General features: G+C 48.9%; 2 protein-coding genes across 2 annotated transcripts in view; one reads left to right on the top strand and one right to left on the bottom strand.

Moving 5' to 3' along the window:
• Positions 1-3775, top strand: part of MYBPC3 (myosin binding protein C, cardiac) — a 16273-nt gene extending 12498 nt beyond the window's left edge. The window contains 7 exon segments of the mRNA XM_025044106.1: positions 145-233; positions 401-596; positions 838-977; positions 1169-1328; positions 1441-1507; positions 1509-1566; positions 1871-3775. Of these exon segments, the coding sequence (XP_024899874.1) occupies positions 145-233; positions 401-596; positions 838-977; positions 1169-1328; positions 1441-1507; positions 1509-1566; positions 1871-2161 (1001 nt within the window). The 3' untranslated portion in view covers positions 2162-3775.
• A 130-nt stretch (positions 3776-3905) lies between these two features.
• The window catches only part of MADD (MAP kinase activating death domain), a 35419-nt gene continuing 21906 nt past the window's right edge, over positions 3906-17418 (bottom strand). The window contains 11 exon segments of the mRNA XM_025044105.1: positions 3906-4949; positions 5289-5335; positions 7189-7258; positions 9402-9508; positions 9645-9717; positions 9967-10131; positions 12801-12908; positions 14556-14666; positions 15832-15937; positions 16043-16163; positions 16741-16849. Coding sequence (XP_024899873.1) covers positions 4845-4949; positions 5289-5335; positions 7189-7258; positions 9402-9508; positions 9645-9717; positions 9967-10131; positions 12801-12908; positions 14556-14666; positions 15832-15937; positions 16043-16163; positions 16741-16849 — 1122 coding nt within the window. The 3' untranslated portion in view covers positions 3906-4844.

The raw sequence follows: 17418 nt of genomic DNA, 5'->3' as shown, positions 1-17418 counted from the left end.
GAGCTGAGGGGGGGCGGTGGGCCCAGGAGGCAGCGATTTTCTTTGCAGCTCTCTGGGCTCTGCCTCAAGAGAGAACGGACCTGTGGCGCTTCTCAGGCTTCGGGCTGTGGTTGGTCCCCACTGAGCCACCCACTGTTTCCACAGAGCGGCCACGGCTCCAGCTGCCCAGGCACCTACGCCAGACCATCCAGAGGAGGGTTGGGGAGCCCGTGAACCTCCTCATTCCTTTCCAGGTAGGGCTGGCCCCCTTCTCTGTCTCACAGTGTGTTGTTCATGCCTAGCAGATGGGTGTGTCTCAGGGCTGACCACACCCCGGGACCTCACCTGGGCATGCGAGGCTGCAGTGGTGGCCGGCCTTCAGGAAGAGCCAGGCTTGGGAGTGAGCTGTTCCTCCCCACAGGGCAAGCCCCGGCCTCAGGTGACCTGGACCAAAGAGGGGCAGCCACTGGCCAGCGAGGAGGTGAGCATCCGAAACAGCCCTACGGACACCATCCTGTTTATCCGGGCCGCTTGCCGCACCCACTCTGGCACCTACCAGGTGGCGCTGCGCATTGAGAACATGGAGGACAAGGCGACGCTGGTCCTGCAGGTCATTGGTGCGTGGCACTGGGGCCTCCCTCTGAGCCCCCTCATTTCCTCTCCCTGAGCTGGACCCAACCCAGGGCTTCACATCTTTCAGTCCTGGGGCCCCAGCTCTGGGATGCCCAGTCCTACAGAAGACGACAGCCAAGTCCAGGATGGCGGGCCATGGGGCCCCTTGTGCCTGGCGTCCCCTGCTCTTGTTCAGGCAGTAAGTATCAGGAGGTGTGGTGTTCCAACTGGGTCTATATTCTGCAGACAAGCCAAGTCCTCCAGTGGACATTCGGGTCACAGAAACGTGGGGTTTCAATGTGGCTTTGGAGTGGAAGCCACCCCAAGATGATGGCAACACAGAGATCTTGGGTTACACAGTACAGAAAGCTGACAAGAAGACCATGGTGAGCCTGGGGGTCTGCGCCCCACATATACCCTCCCTAGGGCCAGGCAGCCCAGCTGCCTCTCTCCTGGCCTGAGAATGGGCCTTCCTCTCATCCTCCCTCTCCGATCTGGTTCCCTCCACAGTTGAGAGGGCCTCGGCAGGAAGTAGGACCTGCCCCCAGAGACCCCTCCCTTTCCTCCACACCTGCAGGAGTGGTTCACTGTCTTGGAGCACTACCGCGGTACCCACTGCGTGGTGTCAGAACTTATCATTGGCAATGGCTACTACTTCCGGGTCTTCAGTCATAACATGGTGGGGCCCAGTGACAGTGCCGCCACCACCAAGGAGCCCGTCTTCATCCCTAGACCAGGTCTGTACCCTCACTTTCACCCCTGGGGGAGCTGAGGCAGGGAGGCGGTGGGGTCAGGGAGGGGTGCCCGGCTTGGTGTGGCCCTCCTGGCACAAAGTCCTATTACCAACAGGCATCACATATGAGCCACCCAACTACAAAGCCCTGGACTTTTCTGAGGCCCCAAGCTTCACTCACCCGCTCAGTCATCGCCGGCTACAATGCTGTCCTCTGCTGTGCCGTCCGGGGTAGCCCCAAGGTAGGGAACTTCGGGCCCAGGTCCAGGCAGACCCAGGAGACAGGGCTTAGCAGCTCCATCCTTGAGCGGTCCTCTCCCCAGCCTGTCCCCCTGCTTCCTCTCTGCCTCTGGGATCGGGGCCAAGTTGCTCTCCCCGAGCAGGGCCTCAACGCTCACCGTTGGCTCCCTGTCCATTCTCACTCTTTGGCAGTTTCGGACCTAGTGGGAGCCCCTGGAGTAGGAACACCAATGCCAGTCTTTCTACATGCCTGCTAGGTCCCCTGTCCACCTGAGGGTTTTTCTTCCTCTCATTGCTGATTTACAGCCCAAGGTTTCCTGGTTCAAGAATGGTCTGGACCTGGGAGAAGATGCCCGCTTCCGCATGTTCAGCAAGCAGGGAGTGTTGACCCTGGAGATCAGAAAGCCCTGCCCCTTTGACGGGGGTGTCTATGTCTGCAGGGCCACCAACTTACAAGGCGAGGCACAGTGTGAGTGCCGCCTAGAGGTGCGAGGTGAGGAACCCACTGGGCCAGAGCCTAGGGTGGCGGAGGAGGCAGGACACCAGCTGGGACTCTGTTTCCTGGCCCAACAGCTGCTCTGGCTGAAAGGGCAATGACCTTGCCATGTCCAGATGGGTTCTGGCTTCTGGGCTCTGTTGCTAGAGCTGCTCCCTCAGCCTCCCAGAATCTGGGAGGACGCACATGGTGCTGGAAGGTGCAGCACACAAATGACATGGCCTCCTTCTCTCCTGCAGTGCCTCAGTGACCAGGCTGGCTCACCAGGGATGGCCAGGTATGTACTCCAGACCACCCTGACAATCGGGGCCCAAATCAGAGGCTGAGCCCTGGCCCTTGGTCCAGGAGCGGCCATCAGAAAATGAGGGTGCCGGTGGCTCTTAGCAAGGTTTCAGTCCAGTTCACTCACAAGGGAACCTGTGTCACAGGTGCAACCAGATGCCGGCCCATGTGCCAGGAGCCTGGAAGGAAGCGGACAAGCTACCTTCCTGCTGTTGGATGTGTGTGTGCAAGTGTGCATCTTGGGGCTGGGCTGGGGGAGGCATCGGTAGCACAGTATAGTTGCAAGCAGGTGTGGAAGGGACTCTACGCAGACTGACCTGTCAGAGCGCCTGTTGGAAACTTTCAGATCTTCTGGGTGAAAAATGAGTGGGCTCAGGAAATGATGGCTGCAGACCGGTCTTTCTGGCCTGTCGTGTTTCTTAGTGTATAAGGGCAATAAAAGATCAGTGCACTCACAGAGAACTGACTCTTGTTTTCACACAAAGCACAGAATTTAGTTGATCTTCAGAGCAAACTATAGGTAGGTATCCTGTCTCCCAGAAGAGTGAAATAAGGCCCGGCCGGAGTGGAATCCCAAGTTCATAAAATGTTAATGCTAGAAGGAACCTCAGTCTTCCCTCACTGCATATAGTCTTCAAATGAGGAAACTGAGGAGCTGTGACAGGAAAGTGTATTAGCAACACAGCCCGAAGCCCAGGGCTCTCCTTCCTGGTCTCATGCGCTCAATACTATCTTTGGCCTGGTGACCCGTGGTCACAGCAGCCCAGATGTGGGGCACTGCTGAATCTCGATATGGTTCTGTGCCCATAAGGCCTGGAGTGGAGCTGCACTGGGCTGTTTTGGGGACCCAGTGGTTAACAAGCCCAAAGCCCATGTACACCCGTATCCCATTGGGAGAGAGTGACCCTCTCCAGCACAAGACACTGGGAACCAGGAAGATGTAGGGCTAGGGCTATACTCTGCTCTTCCTTCCCCCAGAGGGAGCCCGGACCTGATCATCAGTTTCCTTTTTGGAGGAGGAAGCCAGCAGTTCTCAGAGGTGCCCTGATAGAGTGTGGAGGGTCCTTCCTGCCCAGAATACCAGGTTGTTCTATGGCATAGAAAAAAATTCCAAGAGGGCTGGTCCCAGGGCTGCTTCTCAGAATTCTACCCAATCTAAGACACTCCTGGCCAAGATCCCAGAGCTCAGGGATCCAGGGTCTGTAGGAGGCCCTGGCCAAGTCAAGGAAAACCAGGAGCTGGGCCCCCGGCTTGGTTCCTCCACTGCTAAATTCATTTCTGCTCAGGTGTCAAAGCCAGTTTGGCTGCTCCCTCTAGTGGCCAATTCCTAGTACAGCAGCCCTCTACAGGCCCTGAGGTGGCAAAGGGAAGCCTTCTCCCACTGCCCCTCTCTGGGAGCCCAGAAGCCTGGTGAGGAGGCCCGCTGGGCCAGAGGAGTGGGAGGCTGAGCTTCTGTGAGCCAGAGCTGGATGGGCATGGTCTCCTCCCTGCTTGCTTCAGACCGGAGGTCTTTAGTAGAGGCCACGGTCAGGCTGACAGGAGGCATCATTTAACTCCAGGAGCCCGAGGGGAATTAAGGACATTTATTTCACATTTGCACGTCTGTACATTTTCTATAAATAATGTGGAACTGAAATATGTACAATCATCTCTTGCCCACTCCTAGGCCATCTTTTCCTCTGGCACCCAGTGCCATGAGAAGCCGCCTGCAGACACAGCTGTATATGCTGAATGTGGCCTCTTCCTACCCCTCCGGGTTCCTGGGTATGCAGCCAGTGGTCCCCGGGACTCTTCTAGCCCCAACCACTCTGTTCTCTCATGCCTAAGGCGAGGCAGGCTATTGGAAATCGCCGCTCAGCAAAAAGCAGCCCCTCTGTGCTGCTCCACTGCAGTGGTAGAGGCCATGGTAGGCAGCAGCAAGGCTTGTGGCCCATGGGCAGTAGCTGCCAGCTTAGGAAATGCATAGAGAAGCAGGGAGGTTGCCACTCACTCTGCTGCCCCTTGAGTCTCCGTCCCCCTCCCTGCTCACACCTTGTCTGGGAGGACAGGCCTCATCCCTCACAGAGTGGGACTGCTGCAGGCACCCAGTCATGCTGGATCACAGGGGACGGAGAGCCAGAGTCTTCCACCGAAGGTCACAATGCCAACCACAACACAAATGTCTCAAGGACACACAGTAGTGGACTCGCAGTGGCTTATACTCAGAGTTCTTAAAAGCCATCGGCCCAACAAGACAGACAGACACGCACACACATACACACATACTCTTGAGCCCTAAAGGGCAGTAGGCTGGTCTTCCAGGAGTGGAGAGGGTGAGAGCAGAAGAGACTAGCTCGGCCCTGTGATGGACACACTGAGAGAGACACATAACTGGGAACCAGCTAAACCACGGCTAGGGGCTTGCAGAGAACATACACGCGTCATCCACTTGTCATAGCAGCATTGTGCACTTGAGAATGGCAAGGGGCATCCCCTGGGCTGGGGCAGCCTTAGCCCCCTCCATCAGCTAGAGACGGGCCGGGGTGGGGTTCTGAGATCTTCCTCACTGCTACGAACTGCAGCCACATATGAGAAGAGACACAACACAGAGTAGCAGATCTCGTGGGCCTACAGAGAGAAAACCAGACAGATCAACATCAAAGACTTCATCATCTTCACATGTGTAGATGTGCCAAGTGGAAAACTCCTTCCTGTCTTAACATGGCTCGGGCCTAAGCAAGGCCTCAGAGCTGGCCGGTGGGAGAGGGTTTAGTATGTATCTCTTCTCCAGGGCCGAAGACCTGTTTCAGCTTCAGTTGATTCTTTGGCATCTGACCAAATTTGCCCTTCAAATCATTCCTAATTGCCCCTCACCCTGTGCTCTCAGAGGCCCCAACCTACTCCTGTCTGAAGGTCCCCAGGAAGCCCTGTGCAGACTGGCCCGTCAGGGCTGGGCGGCACACTCACCATTGGTGTCTTGTACTTGTGGCTCACCACTTCTTTAATTTCAGGAACTAAAACCGGACGGGCAAGAGACAAAACAGAAAGTTCAAAACTAAGAACAATAGTGCCATGCTCCCCCAGGCGGCAGCGCCCGGCACCAGGGTCCCCTTCCTCTCAGTGGCCTCTCCCAGTGGCTACAGCAGCTCAGGCTTTGACGGCTTTTGTCTAGCCCCTGCAGGATGAGAGGACACTGCCCCAGACACTGCTCTCTGAGGTTTGCAGTGGCTCCTCGCTCGATGGCTGTGACTATGCACTTCTCTGAAAGCCCTGGCATGGAGCAGGTTAGCCTCTCACCAGTCTGGTCACTGCTGCTGTCTGGGGCCCCTGAGAAGTACAGTGGCTATTCCTGGACTTGGGTTAGGGAAGAGTTGTCTAGCCTCTGCCTCACCTTGCTCAGATGCCCGAAACTCTGGTCGTGTTAAGCACGGTTCCCTGTACTCCCGGCATCTACACAGAGGGTCCTGAGGCGGGATGAAGTGGCATGACACTAAACCCGCCAGACCTGTAAGTGTCCTTCCCTGAGTGGCAGGAGAGGCCCAGGCCTGCCCGTGTGAGGGAGAGCGTCAGAGGGCTCTGGAGCAGACACACTGAGCAGAAGAGACAGGCGAGTACAGCACTCAGGAGGGAGGTGATAGGGAGCATCAGGCAAAATACACACATGTCCACAGCCCAGAATGCAAGACTAAGAGTCACCTGTGCCCCAGCCATGCAGGGGTTCTGCTTGGCCAGAGGAAGGAGCAAGGCCCCCAGGGAACAGCCATCACCATGGCCCCTGGAGGCGGGAGCAGAGGGGCATGGCATCCCCCTGGGAGCCAGAGAACGTAGAATAAGAGTTGGCCACCCCTCCTTCTGACCTGGCGGGTAGAATTCAGGGGACCCAGAGTTAACAGGGAAAAAACTCATCAAAAGTGGAGGAAGAAGCCCAGGTCCTCTCCTGAGTCAGAAGATTCCCCAACATCTCTCTGGCAGGAGAGAGAAGGGAGCACACGGGGGAGAAAACTCAGAATCGGTGAGGCAGCGCCAGGGTGGAGGCAAGTTGGAAAGGAAGAGGGTGGGGAGAGAAAGGAAGAGACAAACTGGCAATGTGAGCGGCTAGTTTGGCTGAAGGGAGCCCGCCCCACCCACTGCAGGGCCCAAGACGGGGGGCCTGGGGAGAGGCAGCACGAGCCGAGGCCACTTTACCTGCTGGAGAACGAAGGTTTTCATAGCAGCGATGAGGGGCACAAAAGAATGAAGCACAAACGCAGCAGGAGCTCAAAGCCCCGGGGTGAGAACCCACCACACCACACGCCAGCACGGGGCTGGGGGGAGGCCGGCTCCCAGCTCCCAGCTACAACCGCCCCATCTGCCTCTGAGGCCCACTAGGCTTCTCTGCCCTCTAGAGTGAGTCTGCCTGGACCACCACACGCCTCTCCTCTACTAGCACAGAGGTTAGGCGGACACCAGAGTGGCACCAGGGTGGCTGGATGGAGCACCGGGCTACGAGGAGGACGTCAGCAGGCGGCATGAACACAGCAGAGCTTGGGGACTGCCTGTCTGCCCTGCCCCAGAACTTTCTGACCACCGGCCGGCTGGCCAAGCGAGGGAAGCTGGAGCTAGTTCACTGAGCCCTTTTAGTGCCACCTCTGAACGCTAACCCTGTCTAAGGCCACTTGCTCTTCTGTGACCCACTCCCTAGCTGCCATTGTCTCTCTTCCTTCTCTTCTTCGCTCATCTCGGGGTTCCCTTTTCTCCCCTATCACTCCGGCCCCTCTGGATTCTGCAGAGCTGCTGCTTCTCTCTGCCTCTAGTCCCTCCTCTGGAGCTCCGAGGTTTGAGTTACTGCCATGTGAGTCCAGACCTAAGAGCAAAATAGTGTAATTACCAAATTCCTCCAGGACAAAGACGCCTCGAACTGTATTGCACTTTTTAATGTGATTCAGCTCTATGAAAACCTGCAAGAGAGGGAGGGAAGGTGGGGTAAGGCCCAGAGGCTCCCCCTCTGGCCCCACAAAGCCCACTTTCCCAGCTACAGCCCCACCCACACACAGGAAAGCTATTTCCCAAAGGGAGGACAGAAGAATCCACACACACACAACTCAAAAGCGCTAAGAAGCGAAGACAGCAGAAAGGGCATGTACCTTCCGCTCCTGGCCGGAGGAGAAAGCATGGGAGAGAAATGAAGGAGTTAGTTTTAATGGACAAACCCAACCCGAAGGCCCCTCTGCTGGCCTGGGCTGCCCGCCCATAACCTGTGTCCAGAGCAGCGTTTGTAGGACACTGTGCCCCACGGGTCCCCCCCACTCAGCCCATCAGCTCTCTACCCTTCCATGCATCCTCCTCCGGCGCAGAGGGCAGGCACGGGCGCAAAGCTCCCCTCAGAATGTCCTTGGGGTGGAGGCGTTGCTATCTTCCTTGAAACAGGATCCAGGCTCTCCCAAGAAGCACGAGGTGGTCATAATAACAGCTACCCCTTATGGGCACCTACTAGGAATTCTACAAAAACTATTTGCAATCCTTATACCTATGTGGCACAGTATAGAGTACTACCCTCACTTTACAGTTGAGGACACTGAGGATCAGAAAGTTTATCTGCACGTGAATAATGAAGCTGGGCTCTGAATCCACATCCCTCCTGACTCTAAAGACTTCCTATTTGTTCCCCCAACTGTGTGACTCCATCGGAGGGTCTCAGGCCCTCTCGACTCCAACTGACTGTTATGTAGTAGAAGGTGGACCCCACAGCCCTTATCTCATTGTCAGTCAGGGTTTGAGTTCCCCTCTCTGTAGGATCTCTCTTCTGGGGCAAAGCCTTAGCTCGATACTAGCTCGTACAAGCTTCGTACAGATGTTAGGTCAGTCCAAAGGGCCAGACCCGGAAGAGGGCATTTGAGTGTCAACAAAATCTCTTCTTTAGAAGGTGAGGCGTCAAGGGAGTCCACAGCACTAAAATGTGGTCAGAAGCCTGCTCTCCAAGAAGTGCCAGTACCTCCATGGTCCAGAAAAGTACTTAGGTAAACCCCTCTTTAGGCTGACCCTAAGGTCTTAAGTATACTATTTAAAATATTAATATTACTAATAGTAAATATACTGTTGAAAATATACTGCCAAGAAGCCTGGGCAGCTGTTTCCCATCACACCAAAGCTGACCAGCTAGATTTCTGAAGAACTCAAATGGCAAGTGGAGGGAGAAAGCCAGAGTCCAGATGTTCACCTCCCCTGGGAATCTGCTGCCTGACCAGGGGCTGTAGTGTTTCACGATTTAGATCTGGCTCAGAGTCTCAAGGAGAGGAACCAGTACAGCAGGGAAGGGGGGAAGGGGTAGGGAAGGCACTTGTGTGAAGAGTCAGACTGGGGACGGACCTGGGATGATGCGTTGGCCTCGGAAAGGAATTAGCTTAAGGAATGTCCACTGAGAGAAAAAGTAACACTGTGTTAAAAGACCAAGAGAAAGAGAAAAGTCAGCTCCTATGGTGGAATCGCAATGAGAGAAGAAGGTATCCTGAAGTATTCCCCGCTCAAAAGAAGGGGGGCGGGGCTGTGACGCAGGGACAGAGTGGGGACACTCAGAGGAAGGAAAAGAATAGGAAGAATCAGCAGGAGAAAAAGGCAAATAAACACACACTCCAGATAGGACAGATACAAGATACTCACACATGCACGCATGTGTGCGTGCAAACTTTACACACGCCAGACACACATGAGCAAGATCAGCTGGTCTAGATAGACTCTCAAAGCAAAATCACCAAGCAAAGCATATCCTGGGAATAGGGGAGGCAGACACTGTGCGAAGAAGGGCCAGGTGAGACGCTCCCACTCACACTGTGCTGAGTCTAACGCACGTGGGCAGCCCAGCTACCCAGGCTCCCTCTCTTTCCCAGTCTCCTGCATAAGCTCCCCGCTGCACCTTCAAGCTGGTTGCCAATGTCACTGTGCCCTCCTCTCTGATTTCTCTCTGGTCCAGCTGCTCCAATTCTCCCACTAGCCCCAGGGCCCTCTCTCATGCTCACTGGGAAAGCACTAGGGGATCTGGACACTGATCCTCACTGCAGCTGGAACAACAGGGCTAGAAAGCCTTGTGATGCCACTTGTACCCACCTGATTGTGCATGAACTTGAGATTGATCCCTTCCAGGGTGACCTGCAGCAAGCCACCCTCACCAGTCTTCATGTCCTGCACAGGGAACTCGCCACCTAGTTCAGGTCCTGTGGTGAGGGAGGAGATTATCAGCTGAGAGGTGGGAAATCCCACAGCCCGACTTCTTTGCCAGGCCTCTGATGCTCATAAGGACTGGTGAAAATAAACGGAAGGTCCTTGCTCAGGAAGTTGTTCTGTTCTCACCAGGTTTGATGCTTTGCTGTCGGGCAGCAGCACGCTCCATGCTATCCTTCACGCAGTAGTACAGCTCCCGACACTGCGGCACATGGGGGAGAGAGCGGCCTGTCACATATGCTTTCTAGGGCTCCCCGCCCTCCGTTTCATAATGGCTGCTGAAGGCCTGGGCTGATGCCGGCACCTCAGAGACAGCTTTACCTATCCCACACAACAGTCAGAGGCAAAAGAGGGGCTCCAGACATGGATTTTGGAATTTTAACTGCCCTACAAGAAACTCAACACTTTGCTCTCAATGCCCACTCCCAATCCAAACAGAGTTTGTGGGTACCTTCTTAGTATAAAATTTGTTGAGCTGGGTTTCAGAGCCGTTTCTACGCCATAAGCACAACACCTTGGTCTTGGGACAGTAGGTCATGTTGATGAGCTTCTCATACCACCAGCGTTCGTACACTGTCCCGATGTTACTACGTAACACCACGCAGTCATCGCACACCTGCAGAAGTGCACACAGCAGTTCAGTGGTTCTCGCCTTGTCGAGTCTCTCGCATCCCAGGTTCGACTCCACTGCTGGGACAACTGGTCCTGGGAGCATCCTCATGATCAGGTTCCCTGACTTATGCTCAGTCTTCTTTAGGTGGAGACACAAACACTAAACTGCTAGACATAGTGTCCACTAAAAGGTTTATTGAAAGTAAAGGAGTCACTGAAAGGAAACTGTAGGCAGGGAAGAGGCTCATTTTCACTTCAATGTTTATCACCTCCTATATGTTTTAGACTTAATATATTCAGATGATAGTGCATGCCTGCATCTTACAACCTTAGAATTTATCTCTGTTGACAAGGACAAAGGCAAGGGAGGCTTAACCAAGGAGAAAAAAGAGAACCAACAAATTTCTAATCCTGGCTGGGCCTAGTTCTGCATAAATCTTTTAAAACATTAATTATACGAGTGACACATGGACAATGCTTATTGCAAAAAAAAATTATATAATACAGGATAATATAAATTAAAAGACAAAGTCCTCCTTCACAGCTGCTTCTTGCTCAACATTCTTCCCGGTGAAGGTATCCATTCTATGGCTTCGATTTTTATGGGAGACATTATAGCACAATGGTTACGAACACAGAGCTAAAATCAGATTGCCTGAGACAGATTCTGGCTGTCCCCTTACTTAGCTGTGCCACCTTGAGTAAGTTAATCCATATCTATATTTCCTCATGTGTAAGATGAGAGTAACAGTAAGAACTTTATGGAGTTATTGTGAAAATTAAATAAGTTAATGTGCATAAACTTCTTAGAATAAAGCCAGACACATAGAAAGTACCCTAGCGTTAGCTGCTATAACAATAATGTCATTATAATGTAAGAAATATTATAATTATTATGACCATATGGATGGCTCTCAAATTTCTCCATGTAAAACCTGTCTTCCTGAGTTCCCGACTTCCCTTTTTTTTGGAGGTCTCACGGGCAGCATCGCAAACTCAACACATTCAATTTCAATTCAAAATCTCCTCCTGGGCAGATCCTCCTTCTAAGCCCTATATTTGAGTAAATAGCATCACCATCCACCCAGGTGCTCAAGCTAGAAATGAAGGAGTCGCAAGGCTTTTCCTTTCCTGCTAACTACACCATCAAGTCCTATCTATTCTACCTCAAATACCCCGGGAACATTCTTCCCCTCCCCAACTCCAGCCATTAACTCTTATTCTTCAGGTCTAAGTTCAAGGGTCACTTCTGAGGGGTCCTCCACAACTCCTAGACCCTTCGCTATGTATTCTTAAAACACTTGCCCATGAACATGTGCTCTCATAATGCTCATCATACTTTATGATACTGTTTAATTATGTGACTTCCACGATGGTATGTCAACCTAGTAAGGGCAACAAAAACCATGTCTCCCTTATAGGGCTGTAACCCCAAACCCAGCAGAGTGCCTACCACATAACATGTGCTCCATAAATATTAGGTAAATGAATAAGGCATACACAAGACTACTAATTTTAATCAACTACCTAAAAGGGCAAAGGTCATGCTGCCCACATATGAATCCACTGATCACTAGGAGATGACCAGATGAGGCAACAGGAAATATACAGTACCACTTATGAAGTATTCTTGCCAAAATATTGAATCTGAAACTGATCAAACCTCTAAACTGAACTACTCATTTATAAGAAATACAAGTGATAAGAGAAACATGTTAACACCAAGGAGATGCAATCAGCAAAAAAATCTAGAATGTGAGATACTCCATAAGACAAATTTCTTCAACAAAATTACTGGCAGAGTGGGAGGGGGACTAGTGTATGTTAAGAGATACTTCAGAGTCCTATCAGCCAAAATTATAAATGCATTTTTTCCTTTGACCCAGCAATCCCACTCCTGGGAATTCTTAAACTTTTAAAATGATTTAATTTATTAAATCATTTTTATAATTTAATAAATTATAAAAATGCACTTATAATTTATTAAAAATTATAAATGCATTTTTCCCTTTGACCCAGCAATCCCACTTTTGGGAATTCTTAAACCTGCACACATACTAAATGAAGCAGGTGTAGCATCATTCTGAGTATGATAATTAGCAACAGCAAAAATCTGGAAGAAAACTATATATACTGACTGGTTAAATAAACTATGGCATAGTCACACAGTGGAATACTCTGCAGCTGTAGAGAGACTGAGAAAGCTCTTTTTGTCCTGATACAGAAGATCACCAGGATATCGTGTAATGAAAAATGCAAGGTACAGATCAGTGGATATGATGTGCTAAGAAAGGAGAAAAACAAGAATTTATGTTCAAATTGTATACTGTTTGCATAAAAAATTCTGGAATATACAAAGGAAACCAATTAAAGTGGTTACCTACAGGAGGAAGGGGTGAGGTGGATGGGGATAAGAAAGAGAGCAAGACTTTCCAATGTGTATCATTTTTATGTTATTCTGACTTATGGACATTGTGACATCATCTATCATATATGAGAAATGAGAGGGAATCATCTATCATATTAACTTATTTGCATAAGAGCCTGACAATTTAATAATAAATGGATCATGAAGATGAATGAGATAAATGGGAAATATTCTGGCATCAGTTCTAGGAGTTCCTCGTAACACTCAAATGTGCCTTTGGGCCCCTTGCATGAACCAGCACCTACCTCCATAAAAAAGATATCTCCATTTGTGTCTGTCCCCGCATGTACCACAAATGTCTGCTTCTTCATGTGCCGGCTGCCACTGGACCGGATCGAGAGATCACGTCCGCTCTGAGGAAAGATAGCTCTTTCAGGGACATCCATCCATTCCTCTCACAGGGCACTCGGCCAGCAATTCCCCCAGTCGGCAATTAAATTTATATCAGCTTTCTTGGCACAGTGCTATCTGCTGGCCACAGGCCACAAAGGAAGTGTTCGCAAACTTTTTGGTCTCAGGAATCCTAGAATTCTTAAAAATCACTGATGACCCCCAAAAGCTTATGTTTACATGTGTTATGCTTATAGATATTTACCACACTAGAAATTAAAACTGAAAAATTTTAAGTGCTCATTAATTCATTTAAAAGTAATTAATAATCCATTAATAATAAATCCATTACATAGTAATATAAATAACATTTTTTGTAAAATAACTATATTTCCCAAGACAAAAAAATGAGAAGATTGGCACTATGTTACATTTTTATAAATCTCTTTAATGTATGGCTAATAAAAAAAGCTAGATTCTCACATCTGCTTCTGCATTCAATCTGCTGTGATGTATTGCTTCGGTTAAGAAACAGAGAGAAAATCTGGCCTCACAGATGTATATTTGAAAAAGGAAAAGCGTATTTTAATAGCCTTTCCAGATAAATACACATATTCTTTTTTGATACTATACCAAAACTAGAGAAATAGCAGTTTCTTAAAATTAATTGCAATGTAGAATCTAAAAACACATCAATGAACATTTTGTACCTTGTTACATTAAAATCCATTTGTCTACCTTACAGTTTTGAGTGAATTTTTTACCCACACCTTAATTTGTAACATCATACATTGATTATATGGAAAATACTGGTTCACCAAGTTAAGCAGCTCTTCCAAAAGTTGACACATTTTATTATACAACGTCAAAAAATTCACATTAATACCATCATCAATCTCATTAGAAAAGTCTTTAAATATCAGGAAGCTTCAAGCTCAAAAGACTGCCAAATACCCAACTCTGAATAACCATAATTTGGTAATCATTTTTCCAAGTAAAAATGATGTCCCATGAACGATGCTGCCAGTTTACCTTACAACTGTCATAATTAATTTTCCTCAAAACAATCGTTATATTTTGTAGAAACACTTTATGTACATTTCTCATTTGTTACATAGACTCTTAAAAAGATATATAATCAAGAATCGGATTTAATAATATTAATGATTTTAACTTGCTTCATCAAGGGCATTCATAAGTGAAACCGAGTTTGTTTGTCTTTTTCAACTGTGAGTGTATGGAGGTGAGGACTATAATGGCCAGCAGCACAGTTTGGTGCCACTGTCTCCATTGTGTTAAGGCACCAATGGTTTTACCCAGTATTGCTTTTCGCACCGCCAGGGTAAATGACAATGGTAAAAATGGCAAATAATACTTTGGTATTATCATGAAGATAGTTTTCACCTTGTGGATCCTTGGGTTCCACAGACCACATGTTGACATGGCCGCACTAAGACAGTTTTAGTACAGAGAATCCTATCTCGGAGCAGAAGGGCCAAAGCCTCACCTGGAGTAATAGCCCAATTTTCAGAACTGGGGATTTTGAAAATACACCAGCCAGCCAAGAAATGACCCATGGAGAAGCCTCTGCTTTAGGCCACAAGGCCCAAGCCTGGGAGGCGGACAAATGCAGTGAAAGGGAGCCTAAGGGACAGCCCAGATATGCTTACCAGGTTCGCCAGCTGATCAAGCACTTCATTGATTTGCTGGCTGTACACAAGCCCAATGTGGGACTTTCCCATTAGACGTCTCACTTTCTTCCGGATGTCATTCTTATTTACCTGGAAAACCAAAATAGGACTTTCATAAAAGATTTGTTTTCCTCTCAACTGAGGGAGAGGAAATGTCCAAGTAAGTTTCCTACTGTCTGAGAGAAGTGGAATTCCAGAAGACCGTATCACTGAATATGAGAGAAAACATTCAACTGTGTGTTCTGCCAACAGGCTGGGAAGAAAAAGCCTGGTTCTGTCTCTGGATGGCTTCGACAGGAAAGTGGCTCTTACTGCAGTTGTGGCTGAAGTGACTGGGGCTTAAGGGGACGTTTCCTCCCTATCCCCAACCAATATTGTAACATTCACCCTTAAAGTGGCCCTAAAAACCCTGGGGGTCCTCAGAGCATAATTCAGAAACAACTTAGAGTAGCAACACTGGACTCAGCTGTAGCCAAGACACCTCTCTAAAGTTAAAGTTCAACACCCTTCCCCAACCAGAGTTCATGGCACCCCTGGAGTTCAGCCGAGAACAGTGAGCCTTATGACAGAAATGACAGAAAATGAAACAAACCGAGAGGGCCTGTAGGACATGCTCTGCATTTGATCAATAAATCCCTTCACATTTAGAGAGACTGGGAGAACAGGAGGAGAAACCCAGGAGCTCACTGTCAAAACAACTCTCTTCTGCCCACTAAGTCCCTTTCAGAGCAGGACTCTTCTATTTGGTAACATACTATTTCCACAGCTATAAAAACCAAGTAAGACCAAGTCAAACTAGAACCTCGCATTACTTTTTTTTAATGGGGAGCTCTTTTTATATCTATGGAAAATTCTATCTGATAAAGGGGTAGTGCTAGAAAGTAAATTCTGACCATCTTCTCTAAGGTTTTAGAACCTACTCCTAAAAAATTTTTTTTAATTCATTGTATTCTGTAGGGAGCTTTACTGGCATCCTAAAACTACTTAGCAAAGGAAGCCCACTTAAAATTCAAAATAAACAAATGGTATGGAATCATTAATCACCTTTACAACATTTCTTAGCACAATAGCCTGGCAGCTTCAGATAAATGGATCATGTGTGAACTGCAGAGAGGTCTCAGACTTTCAATCAGAAAGATAGAGACCTAGTAAGATGCTCTGACAGCTTCCCAACTGCCCCAGAATTTAGGCGACAGGAATAAGCCTTGCCCTTCCAGCATTAACAGTAGCTGGACATAAGCAAAACCAACATCACCTTCATCAGCAGCATGTAGGAGATGAGGTTGTGCAAGAGTGTGGCCAGCAAACGATCTTCGTCATCCTCCAGGCGCTTCCGATCATGGTCTCCCAGGGAGAGATACCTAAGCAGGAGACCAAGGACAAATCAGCCCTCAGGTAGGAAACCACAGAACTAACTGGCAAAATGCTGAATTTGCCTTTTCCCAAGGGTTTCCTGAGTCTCATACCTGTCTATCATTTCCTGGGGACCCTGGTCCATACCCATTCCTTCTCTCTCCAACATCACAGCATCTAAGAACGCATCTTCCCAGAACTGCATTTGGTCCCATAAAGTAGAACGCTCTTTGCCTGTATAGAATAGAGTTTTTTAGGGTGCTTATATAACATAAAGAACATAGCTGCCAAACCAAAACAGAGTAAACTCCAAATAAAAGGGATTCATTACAAATTCCAAGGCAAAAGAAACCCAAGCCTCTCCACCCCAGATCTAACATCTTGCCACCAGCCCCAGCTGCCTCTAAGTGAGGCCTGATCCCTCCCAAGGAGGAGGGATGAACACAGCACACAAAGAATGGTGGTTACTTATAGAAAAGGTCTCCATAGCAGCATCCTCTAACTGGTCCCACATGGATCCTTTGTCCCTTCCTGCCAGTTTATGAGCAGGAAGGACCATGGTAGCAAGAAAGGAAAGAAAGGAAGACAGAAAGACAGAGGCTGTTGATTAATACCAAAACCCAGTTTCTTCTAGTTTTCACCCACGGCTTTTTCCAGACCCAGTAAGTCGCCTGCTTCAGATGTAAAATTGCCCTCTAACATCAACTGAGATCAGCAAAAAGCCAAGCAGCTACCTGTTTACTGCTACCCTCTGCCCCGGCTGAGTCCAGCTTTCTTCCAGAGCAAGGGACCTTCCTGGTCTGTTTCTCACCTAGGAGTCCCTCGTAGAGATAGACTCGCTGGCTTACATCTTCAGAAGAACGTACCGGGCTGCCCACCAGCTTCTCCTTTACGCTCGGCTTCAAGCTGTGGGCTTTACCCTACGGAGAAGAGATGCTAGGTCAGCCACCCAAGGGATCAGTAATAGGGGCAAAGTAAACCAAGCAGCTCATTAAGAGGCTCACACACCAAATGTCATCATTAGCAACATATACTCCAGGAGCCCTGCTTTTGCTACTCTGCTGGTCTCAAGGATCTGACCAGAAACCAAGTTGATAATCCTGCTTTCTGTTACTGCCTCCTAAAACATGCTCTCAAGTTTTCATTTTAACTTATCTTTGCTCTTCGGTCTCTATAAAACCTCTGGTCCAAAAAAAACCAAAAACCAAAAAACAAAATTTAGGCAAATTCTCTGTAGCAGCTGATGCAGTAAAAAGAACATTGAGTCTGAAGTCAGACTAACCAAAGTTCACAGCCCTGCCTCTTACTAGCTGTGTGACCTTAGGCATGAAACTTAGCTTCTCTGAGTCTCATTTTCCACCTGAAAAAAGCAAAGTTATAACACCTACCTCATAAAACTATTACAGGAATTAAATTAGAAAATACATATAAAGCACTTAATAGTGCCTGGCACATGGTTGGTATTTAATAAGTGCTAATTCACTCTTTC

Source organism: Pteropus alecto, unplaced genomic scaffold, assembly GCF_000325575.1.
Source record: "Pteropus alecto unplaced genomic scaffold, ASM32557v1 scaffold71, whole genome shotgun sequence".
Taxonomy (NCBI): domain Eukaryota; kingdom Metazoa; phylum Chordata; class Mammalia; order Chiroptera; family Pteropodidae; genus Pteropus; species Pteropus alecto.
Note: the sequence above shows the minus strand (reverse complement) of the source record. Positions and strands in the feature narration are given on the sequence as shown.